Genomic DNA, 12498 nt, shown 5'->3' on the forward strand with positions numbered 1-12498 from the left:
AGGTAGCAGCACCTCCCACTTTACTGTCACTTCAGACAGACAGGTAGCAGCACCTCCCACTTTACTGTCACTTCAGACAGACAGGTATCAGCACCTCCCACTTTACAGTCACTTCAGACAGACAGGTAGCAGCACCTCCCACTTTACTGTCACTTCAGACAGACAGGTAGCAGCACCTCCCACTTTACTGTCACTTCAGACAGACAGGTAGCAGCACCTCCCACTTTACAGTCACTTCAGACAGACAGGTAGCAGCACCTCCCACTTTACAGTCACTTCAGACAGACACGTAGCAGCACCTCCCACTTTAGTGTCACTTCAGACAGACACGTCGCAGCAGCACCTCCCACTTTACTGTCACTTCAGACAGACAGGTAGCAGCACCTCCCACTTTACTGTCACTTCAGACAGACAGGTAGCAGCACCTCCCACTTTACAGTCACTTCAGACAGACAGGTAGCAGCACCTCCCAATTTACAGTCACTTCAGACAGACAGGTAGCAGCACCTCCCACTTTACAGTCACTTCAGACAGACACGTAGCAGCACCTCCCACTTTACTGTCACTTCAGACAGACAGGTAGCAGCACCTCCCACTTTACAGTCACTTCAGACAGACAGGTAGCAGCACCTCCCACTTTACTGTCACTTCAGACAGACAGGTAGCAGCACCTCCCACTTTACTGTCACTTCAGACAGACAGGTAGCAGCACCTCCCACTTTACTGTCCCATGTTATGCCGGCTTTTCTTGGCTTATTTTGAAGGTGAGTGGTGATTAACAAATGACAAAGCTGCCAGTGCCTCGAGTTTACAGCTAATTTGCTAAAAGACAATAACAAATAGAGTTAACTAAGGTAGGCTACTAGCTAATGGATAAGTTAGCTCAAGGTTTAGCTAAGGCAATGCATCATGGGCATACAGGCTAATGTACTGTACTTAAGGGGAGACACTTAAAGCGAATACAGTCAAATGTGTATCTAATAACGTCATCACAATCGCCACATTGATATGTAAATTAGGCGTTAACTAGGCCTAATTAAAATGCTCTAATTTGCATGCAGTTACCAAGGCATTGCAGGTGAAAGGATAAAACAAAAAAACACATTACCTCACAACTTCCCCGGATAGTTACTTACGTCAAGTCAGTATTTTCCCCGGAAATGTTATGTTTAAATGCAGATTAGCTTTAAATCTATAGATGAATTCAGACATGGTAACACGAACACCATTTATATGTTTCTTGGTCGTTTTATTTCCATTAGAGTTAAAGAAAACATGGAAATAACAAGTAAATGATAAAAGGATATTTTTGCCTGTAATGTCCTTAAACAGTAACTTCAAAATGTTGATTGTTGGCTGCTCATTTAATAATTATTCATTGTACTAGTTTGTTGTCTGCTCTTGTGCATTGTGAATACTAAAGAAGACCATTGTCTCGGTGTTAGTTGATTGTTTTGTAGAATTCTGTTGAGTATTAAACAATTGCGTGAGTGTGAGGGTATTAAAAATAAATTGGTCAGAGATGTGCAACTATATTTAACTTTTTGTTTTACATTTTTTTTTATATAAATGATTATGGGAAGTGACCTTTTTCTCACTTGAGCACCCGCCCCCCAAAATGTCAGTGCACGTCCCTGCTCCACTGCATGACATTGACCATGATGTTTATTAATTAATAGTAAGGCAAATAATAATTAAAATGCCATGCTCTGTCATCATTACTTTCCTGATGTTTTAGGTTTTTGCTGTGGTATTGTTTAAGACCACCCTCAGTTGAGTCGTTATGCACCCTCATTTGAAAAGTGAAAAGAAAAAAAAAATTAAAAGTTAATTTTTTTTTTTATTAAAAGTGAAAAATATTACATATATAATAACAATGAGAAGAAGAAGAAGAAGAAGAAGTAGAAGAAGAAGAAGAAGAAGAAGAAGAAGAAGAAGAAGAAGAAGAAGAAGAAGAAGAGTCTGAGTCTCCCATAGGCCCAGCTTTGTTTGGAATGCTCTCACTGCGTCATACATGTCCGTAATGACACGGCCCTGCCCCTATAGCTGGAGGTTTAGCGCATTGAGATGCTTTGTTGTGTCACACAGAAAAGCCAGCTCATATCGTCACTTTTCGTCCCGGAGATCTGTGGTATCTTTCCCTTCGCAGATTTCCTCACGTAGCCTCGAAAAATCTATTCAGAACGATTCCTCGACTTAGCCATCGCACCTCTGTGTGATACGGAATGTCGCCAGGTTCTGAATGCATTTCTTCTAGAAAAGACTAAAACTGTCTGTGATTTAAGCCTCTGGCTCTGATAAAGTTTACAGTCTGTGTTACGGTGCTTATGACATGATCCGTATCAAGAGCTTTACCACAGTGCTTCCTGGTTTATTATGCAGTGATACACTTTCAGATCACCGGCACAGTTCTCCCGCTGCATCTTCTCCCGCATTCTCCCCACCAGTCCGTTCTTTTCACCGCGCATCGCAGGCGCTCCATCTGTCGTCAGCTCCGTCAGTTTGTCCCAGGGCAGTTTCAGTTCATTGACACATTTGGAAACTTCCTCAAAGATGTCTTTCCCTGTGGTTATGCATATATTTTATCCCCAAAAGTTCCTCTGTAACACCTAAACTGGAGTCTACTCCACGGATGAAGATTGACAGCTGCGCAGTATCTGTCACATCAGCGCTCTCATCCACGGCAGGGGAATAGGCGACGAAGTCTTTCCCCTTGTTCATTAACTGTGTTTTTAAATCGTTGGCCAGCTCACACACACAATCAGCAATAGTATTTCTGCTCCAGCTTACACTTAAAAATGCTTGCTTTTTGTCTGGACACATGACTTTGCACACTTTTAACATGCACCGCTTTACAAACTCTCCCTCTGTAAACGGCCGGGCTGATTTAGCTATTTCTTTGGCCACAATGAAACTTGCTTTCATGGCAGCCTCACTCTGTGATTTGGCTTTTTTGAACAAAGTCTGCTGTGATGCCAGAGTCTTTTTGAACTCCTCCATCTTCTGCTGTTTGTCCACTCGCCTGTACTTGTCCTGGTGTTTCGTCTCATAGTGCCGCCTGATGTTGTATTCTTTAATAACGGCCACGCCAGATCCACAAACCAGACAAACTGGTTTACCACTTGTAAACATATACTCTGACTCCCACCTGTCTTGAAAGCCCCTGTTTTCAGAGTCCACTTTTAGTTTGGCCATTTCATTTGACAGACTAATAAAAATGTAACTAGAAGTGACAAGTGTAGATTACTTCTGACCTGTGATGAGTACAATAGAAAGAGAAGGTGAATCTCCCGCGCCTGTGACCTCAGTATCAGCGGTTTGCACGCCGGCGGGCCAGTTGTTATATAATGATTATGACATTAGATATATTATCTCGCGGGCCGGATATAATTGTACCGCGGGCCACGCCTTGACTTTGACATGTCTGCCGCAAACGATAACGGGTCCCAAGGTGGATAAATCTGCAAACGGAACGCTCTGGGGGGTCCAACGGATCCGTCTGTACGTCTATACGATCATTTTCTGATAACGATTAAATAGCCCCGCCTCCCTCTCCCCACGTCTCCCAACGTCTCCCTCTCCCCACGTCTCCTGCTCAGATATCAGCTGCTGGGCTGTCAGAAGAGGGGGAGGAAAAGAGAGGCTCCGTTTATTATTATTATATTATTATACAGAGTCGTTATCAATTTGTTTTAAAGCTCAATAAATAACAAAGAAGACCTTTGACCAGCACTTTTCTAATTTTGTACGGAAAATTTCAACTTTAACGGACATGTTGACCGGCGAAAAAAAATGTTAACGGAAACTCTGCCGCACGGTTCCCTCGTCCCTTGGAAGAGGTGGGTGTTTTTCATCTGCTGGTGGACTACCGGAGAGATTTACAGCAGGAGCACACGCCGTCCACCGCGGAGAATAAACAGAAGGGCAACCATGGCAACCATCCTCCGGGGTCTTCTTCACTGCTTTTGGTGTATTTTGTGGCGGCAGCAGCGCCACTTACAGGTCTGACATATGTACTACAGCGTTTCCAGCGGTCTCGTGTGAACAGACACGTTAAATGAATCGAATGCGTGTGAACGGAAGACTTTTTTGAAAAAGTTTGTAAATGGGGTTTTACAATTAAGATACAGGTTTTGTATTGATGTTAGTAACCAAATCTCTTTCTAATTGTGACCAAAGAACAGAGTCAAAAAGATGCTGTGCTGTAGCATTAAGTTGAAATGAGTCATTCTTGACCTATGGAGCTTACTGTCGGCACATCTAAAGAGTATATTGTATTTGGTCTAACTAAGAATGGCTATAAAGCTGAAATTATCAGTTTAGTCATTCATCCACAGGAGATTATTCTGCAACAACTGTAATAACAACTGTAATAACAGCTTAAAGGTACATCACATTTTTCAAGCAAACGGTTACTAGTTTAACAAATGTCAGTATTTGCTGGTTTGGGTAATAAACATGATATATCTTGATTTAGGAGACACAAGCACTGTTATTTGTTAAATTACAAAAATTAAGTTCGTATATTTTAGATTTTTTTACAAGAACATTCTTCTTTATCTAGGTAACGATGATTAACCACAGCAACAGTACTTCAAATATGCTGTTACATTTACACAATTGTCAAATTGAAATACTCTAATTATTTTCAAGGCAACCTTTTTGGTCACAAGTTGGGTATGCTTTGGGAAAAAACCAAAGAGATCTGAATCAATGGTGTTTTTTATCTTGATCTAGTGAAAGTTACAACATGTAAAACCTGCCATCTAAAGCAGCCGTTATATAAGCATATTAGAAGGGAAGCAGCACGTTCAAACCTCTTTGGATTGTGAACAGGCTATTGCAGGGAGATCTTATTAAAAAAGCATTGAACAATATTAATATGGATTTAACTAAGATAAACCTTGTTTGAGCTAACGATAAAGGTCCGGTTACAAACCTTTACAAACAATGAGATTGCAAATAATGTCCTTGGTCAAGCCTTTCGTGTTTAACCTGACTCACACTGAAAATTGTTGCACTGTTGAGCCCTGGGGGATTACAACCACCTCCAGTTTGTTTGAAGTGGATGTAAACAGCAGCAATTAGTCCAGGTCACCTCAGTTGGCCTCTAAAACAAGCCAGCCTTTGATATAATATCCAGCGAGAGGAAAGTCAGGTGCACAGTCTTAACCTTTGTGCCCCTGTTGAGTTTTGTGCATAAAGGGGTTTCCTCACTAATATAGCATGACAGTTTAATGAGGTGTGAGCCCAAGCAAGGGTATGTCTGAATGGCACAAAGATGCAAAATGTTGTAGTAGTGGTACCGCAGCCTGGTGCACCAACACAAATATTGGTGTGGTCATATTTTCATGTTAACAATAGATAAAAAACATCTCTAATGTACATCTTTAATATGGTATAAATCAAGGAAGCGCTTCAGGTTTACGCAGCGTCCACACGGCGGCGTGCATTGAAGCTTGCCGGTGGGCGTGTCTGAAACTCGACCAACAACCAATCACATGAATCTCCCGCCCCGGACACACAAGCATGCGGTTTGATTAGCTAGAGCTTGTACTGGCATATGAGTTGATTGGCTGAAGCTTCTGTCGATGCTTCAAAAGTTGAACATTGCTCAACTTTTGAAGCGAGCAACGCAAGCAAAGCGTAGCGACGCTCCCACGATGCAGTTCGGCAAAGCGTGACGTCACCCCATTCAAAGTGAATGGGCAGAAGCGTTGAAGCTTCAACGCACGCCGCCGTGTGGACGGGCTGTTACAGTCTCTGTATATTTACAGCAATAACAAATGAAACTGCACATTTCACACCCGACTCATAACCTTAACAAGTGACATATGTTCTCTACATCACCCAGGAAACACTGATTTACCACAGCAACAGATCTATAAACATACGTCCCCATTACCACACTAAAAAATGTATCATTAACCTATGAAGGCGAAATGTCAGAATTGTTATGTTCAGGATCAAATTTAGCACATAAATGTGTCAGACATCACTAGGTAAGCTTCTGTATGTTTTAAGCATGTAGAAATACACAATTGCAGCCGTTTGCAAGTTTTGTGATTGTAAGCTTATTTTTAAAGATATTTCTGAGGCTAAAAGTCATTAGTAGGACTCAAGTAACCACTACCATCCACACAATGTGCATGCATTTGAGGGTTTCTAAGGAAAGTGGCACTACTGACTGAGTAATTACCTTATCCTATTATAGCAGGGTATATGCAGGAATCCTGAGGTCAAATTTAATACCTTTTAAGACCTTTTTTAAGACCCTTTCCATACATTTTAAGACCTCATCGCAACTTTGAGTTCTAACCGGTTACATTGGCTACACACTTTACCTCACATTTACTATATTGATTGTAAGATAGCACAACTAAACAGAGTGCAGACAGACTACTGAAGCCTCCTCTCCACATGAACTTCAACCTCTCTGTGAAGGTCAGGTTTAATGCAGTATGCTGCTTTGTTGCTTCTGTACTCTGTCAGGGCTCGACATTAAGGGCTGCCCGATGGCCCGGGGCCATCTAGTATTTAGCTCGGGCCATGAAGCCTCACCTGCTGGTTGCCCGATCGGGCAATCTATTATACCAGTATCATGCAGCTCGCGGATCCAGTAATGAGTGACCCGACAGTAAAACTAAACATATCTATAACTAGTTTAGGTAGTTTGAGAGGTGATTAAAATAGCTACGTGTGATATTCTAACCCTGAAGTGTGTGTTTGGTCCGCTCACCGCTGCATGTGATCATGCAGAGCTGCGTGTCGACTCGTCAGCAGCAGCTGATCTCTCTCTCCCGTCAGATTAGACTTCACTCGCGTTTATGTCCATATCGATCAGATCCAGCTAGTTCTAGCTAATGATATGACAACCTGCTTATTAAAAGACACCGTGACCTAAACAATAAGTGTCGCTATGCAACCGGGTGAGGCCACAAAGTATAGCGCAGCATTATGCATTTGTTTACATGCCTACCGGAACCCCGAGGCATTACCAACAGATCAACGCACAATCAACCCACACAGCACATCTCTTTCTCCACATTAAGTGTTACACATTAGAATGGACTACTCTTGTCCGTCACATACTCTTCTTGTCTGTCACATAAGTGGCGCAACTGAAGCGGTATTGCGCTAAAGGGAAATGATTTTGACCGGACATTTTGACCGAAGAGATTTAGATTTGCTTGCTAACGGGAACTCTGACGTCGCCATTGTGTGTGCTTCGCGGATGCACTCGGCTGCTCGGGTCTGCTAGGTCAGCTTCTGGATGAGGAGGCATTCCTTCGACCAACTTACAGTAGATAACATTACAAACATTTTTAACAGGGGCCATAATAGCGTAAATAATGTTTGTTTTGGCTGTTATAGCTGCATGTAATGTTTTCTACTTTTTTACATCTGGGAAGGCATTTGCCTTCATCAGATGGAAAGTGTCTTGACAAACAACTTAAGTATTTATTATAGCTATGCAGGGCATGCAAGCGAGCAAACACAAACAAGTGAAATGAAGAATACAATTGAAATTGTAATATTGTGGTGGTTCATCTTATAATTCAGTCTAGAGAATGCACTAGACAGCATCTAAGACCTGCAAAAATCTAAATGTTCTGGGAGGCCCCCCAAAACCTTTGTGCGTCATTTCGTCCGCGCGCGTTTTTCAGGGCAATCTCTATTGGGCTCAGGGCCATCTGTAAATTAGCCTCCCAAAATCCTTAATGTCATGCACTGACTCTGTGCTCTTTCATTCCAGTAAAACTCCTCAGAAACCATTAGAAACCAGTATTTGACCAATAAACAAAACAATTGACAAAACTTTGAACTATGAAATATATTAAACTTTGATGAGCTTCAGCGGGGTAATGCCATATAGGAGCTCCCTCACAAATACCCAGGGGTTAAATTGGGCTGGGGCTGTCCGGGGCTAAGCCCTGGCACATAGGACGATGCTCTGACGTCATCCCCGTCACACATTTGTCATATGTTTACAAAGAACAATATATATGTTAAGACTTTTCTCGTTCTTGCAATAGACTATATTAGGGTCGATATGTGTTGACTTGACTTTAAAATAGCAGATCTCTGTGACCGGATATAGTTTGGCTTAGACCCCGGCCCCACGAGGACGCATATGGTAAAATGCATACGCAAACGCAAAAAAGTATTCCGTTCACACGCATTCGATTCATTAATGTGTCCGTTCCCACTGGACCGCTGGAAATGCTGGAAACGCTGTAGTACATATGCCAGGCCTGTAAGTGGCGCTGCTGCCGCCACAAAATACACCAAAAGTAGCGAAGAAGACCCCGGAGCATGGTTGCCATGGTTGCCCTTCTGTTTATTCTCCGTGGTGGACGGCGTGTTCTCCTGCTGTATATCTCTCAGGTAGTCCACCAGCAGATGAAAAACACCCACCTCTCGGCTTCTTCCAAAGGACGAGGGAACCGTGCGGTAGAGTTTCCGTTAAAAAAAAAATTCCGCCAACATGTCTGTTAAAGTTTAAATCTTCCGTACAGAACTAGAAAAGTGCAGATCAGAGGTCTTCTTTGTTATTTATTGAGCTTTAAAACAAATTGATAACGACTCTGTTCTCTGTATAATAATATTTAATAAACGGTGCCTGCCTCTCTTTTCCTCCCCCTCTTCTGACAGCCCAGCAGCAGCAGGAGACGTGGGGAGAGGGAGACGGGCTATTTCATCGTCATCAGAAAATGATCATATAGGGCTTACACATGGAGCCGTTGGACCCCCAGAGCGTTGCGTATGCCGGTCTACCCACCTTGGGACCCCCCCCACCACAGAGCGGAGCAAGGCAATGAAACTTAAAATAAGAAGCAGCATTTTACGGCGCTCTATGCATGGGGCCGCCTTGAGCGGGTTTCCCGACATGTCGTTTGAGTAAATTAAAGGGTGTTTCATGTTGTCGTTGCTGTGGGACTTCTTAATACCTTGGAAAATGCCGTTTAATACTTTTTAATAGCCTTAATTTTCGCTAAATTGATTTATCAACTTTTAATACTTTTTAAGACCCCACGGACACCCTGTATAGCTTTTGGGATTTTTCTTCTCCTACAATATTCATATACATTTTTGTACTGTCACAGGTGTCTTTGGTGACTAATAGATATATTAACGCAGCAATGTATTATAATATTGACCATTAATATGAGTATTGAGGGACTTTGGTACTGCACATGTTTTAATCACCATAGAGAAATATTCCCAGTGAGCCTATAGTGAGTGTTAAATGCTATCTGTAGATACTTCCTTCTTTATGATGTTGTTATCTCTGCTATGCTGTCACTTTCATATTGATTGATGTAGCTACTGTGTACTAACACTGAGATAGTTTACGGACATTATCGTGTCTGAGGTGCAGAGCCGGCCCGACCCATTAAGCGACATAAACAATATTATTGAGTCAATAATATAATACATTAACCGTGCTTTAACTGATCCTCATCATGACACAAGATAGGATGACAGGATGGTAATTTCCCGTGTTCAGTGAATGCAACAGAGGCAAGACACCAGACCAACCAGAGAGTTGAATGGAGATAAACATCAGTCTTATTGGCTGACAGGTACCTATCCTGTGAGCTGTGACAATGTTTAAAATAAACTGTCAGTCAGACTCAGAGTTTTTGAAGATGGACATAAGAAAACATTTTCTTAAAAAATACGCCAATTCTCAAGTGGTGGCTCACACAACAACCCCAGAGCCAGGTAAACAAGGTATGTAAATGTCAGTAAACTTCCAAGTTATGCAAACATGTAAGCAAAGCATAAATTACAGCTACGTTGACGTTACTTTGAATCGCGGGGGTAAGCTAAACCGTTAGCAAGTAGCTATAGCTAGCCAGATATATTAAATAAACACTTTGTCATACGATCTAAATGTAATGTTTTTTAGCGTTACCTGGTCATTTCAAAGAAAGCTCTCTGGGAAATGTTGACTTAATGTTCGACATGAAGCTAGAAGCTACCTTACAGTACACATTTGATCCGGAGTCCTGTCAGTTAAAGTGTTTCATAGTTAGCTTAGCTAAGCATCAATCTAGCACTAAAATATATGGATGTTATGTGACAGTATTTCTGAGAAAAAGCTGAAATGGTGGCATAGTTGCCACTGCTTTACGTGTCAACAGCATGTTTGAACGTATTTGCAGCAGTAAATGTGGCTTTTTGGCCACTGACGTTGCCATAACAACACCAGAATTTATATGTGATACCTCTTTTTGTGACAGATTTTTGCAAGAAATTATAATTCTTCTGAATGATATTCCTGTTGACAGCTATTTTCTATGTGAACATTATGAGATGGACAGTCAGAGAGACCAAATGAAAAACAGTTATGAAATACTATATGACAAAACAAGAATACAATTTAAGTGATTTGTAATATATCCATACAGAAAAATCTGTTTACAGTTCTGTTTCATATGGGTGTTGAGAGATGTATCCATAGATCTCTTAATTTTGCTCTCAAAGAGCACCAGATTGATGCTTTTAACTTCAATATTTTAAGAAAAATCTTCCCGGGGGAGCATGCCCCCGGACACCCCTAGAGGAGGTGAGGACCCCTCAGGTTAGGTCCATGGTGTTTACATGCTTATTTATACAATATGTGTGCTTATGCTAACATCATAAGACAAAAGTTGGTTCCGTGTTGTGTGTAGTGAGCACGCGCTAGAGTGAGGGGGGCCCCCAAGCCAAAGCTCGCTTAGGGCCCCCAAAAGTCTAGGGCCGGCCCTGCTGAGGTGTATCATAAATACTATAATAATATCAACATTAAGCTAGCGGACGTTTATTAGACAGTTTATTACCCCATAGAAAACAACTGCAGTTTCCGACCTTCTTTATACAGCAAACGAGAGCACTGAATACAGCATGACATGAACTGGGAGCTTGTTAACACAGTGAATGCTATCAAGTGGGTTATTTCGAGTAATCTATGACCATTAGTGGCTTTTTCTGCCCGAAAAGAAAACAATAGAATGACATAACATTGCATAACCTTGTCAGGTAGTACGTGAAGTACACACCAATGGAGTTAGGGTATCTTGTGACATACACGGCGGTCGTGACAAACCGTACACCGGCCGGCAGCGAGTGACGGAGACGTACTCACCCAGAAAGGGAGCTCTGGTCCGCACAGCCGCTCCATCTCTGTGACTGTCTCGGCGGGAGACCAAAGCGGAGCTCACCCTCTACCGGTCGAGCCCTTTCTCGCCGACCAACTTTCCTTTTTCCTCGGCGTTAAAAAAAAAAAGAGATGCTCGCTAACTGTCACATGCCAGGTATGTGTAGCGGAGGCGCCTCGGTTACCGTGTCCCCCCCCCCCGGCGACAACGTGGAGCAGTCAGGAAACGGTCCGCTCCTTCCGCCCTGGTGAGAAACGGAGAGAAAAGTCCTTCAGAGCCTGTGGAGAATTAGTTCACCGGGAGGCTGTCGCGAGGGCAAGGCAGAGCAGGGCCAGGGTGTCAGCTTACTAAGCCCCGCCCCCCATCTTTCTCAGTTTCCCCCCCTCTTATTAAACAAAATGTATAAATGTCATATACAATCAAAAATTACATAGACAAAACATTGAAATCAGGGATACAGTCAACTTTATTGTCAACTTCTATTTTTGTGTGACAGAAATTCATCATAATTATCTCACCACAGAGAGTAAATATATCCAAAAATAAATATATACATAATTATTCAAAATTATAATAACGTATGGGTTTGAGTCTAGTCTAGTGGTCAGACTGCTAAACGGATTAATTGAAAGAGATGATAAATTATTTCATCACCAAAATATATACAGTAGTGCAAAACTGTCCATAGCAGCATAAAAAGTGTCTGGTAGAATAAAAGTGTCTGGTACAGTCTGTCTCTGTTTGTGCCAAATTGTTGTACATTTTTGTAAACATGTTCAAAGTTTGGTTTAGAATCAGTCTATTTCTTCTTGAGAGTAACATTTCCCCCAAACTAAAAGGTTTTGTTTTAAAAGCTATATTTGTTTCAAATCCATCACTCTTTAAAGTTTATAAAAATGTCCTGAAGTTGTATTGTTAGTATCCTTTCTTCTCTCTGTTGCTCACTCGCTCTCTATCTTATTATCTCCACACACACAACATGAGTCAACATTATGAAATCACTAATGTGTGTCAAGATTTGATTCGCTTAAGGGAAGTGATTTAGAGGTAGCCTAAAATCAGTCAGTTTTAACTGTTCCTCTTTTGGAAAATTAAACAAAATATGGGTCAATCCCGGGGGAAAGGCGTAGTTGGTTAAATATAGCCTCAATATAAGCGGTGTGTTTGCTATTTCAAGTCCTCACAATGAAAATGATTACACATGTACAGAGGTGGAAGAATTACTCAGATCAGAATCAGAATCAAGTGTATTGCCAGGTACGTTTACACATATAATGAATTTGCTTTGGTGTCTGGTGATGCAAAAATAAACAATACCAACAAAAAGTTGCAACTTATCTCGTGCTTAAGT

General features: G+C 41.8%; 1 protein-coding gene across 2 annotated transcripts in view; it reads right to left on the bottom strand.

The window, feature by feature from the left end:
- The window catches only part of abcc3 (ATP-binding cassette, sub-family C (CFTR/MRP), member 3), a 74901-nt gene extending 63442 nt beyond the window's left edge, over positions 1 to 11459 (bottom strand). For both annotated transcript variants that reach the window (XM_079658200.1, XM_079658201.1), the window contains exon 1: positions 11135 to 11459. In XM_079658200.1, the coding sequence (XP_079514326.1) occupies positions 11135 to 11170 (36 nt within the window). In that variant the 5' untranslated portion in view covers positions 11171 to 11459. The remainder of the gene's footprint in view (positions 1 to 11134) is intronic.
- Positions 11460 to 12498: the final 1039 nt, after the last annotated feature.

The sequence above is a fragment of the Notothenia rossii genome, assembly GCF_949606895.1.
Source record: "Notothenia rossii genome assembly, chromosome: 11".
NCBI lineage: Eukaryota > Metazoa > Chordata > Actinopteri > Perciformes > Nototheniidae > Notothenia > Notothenia rossii.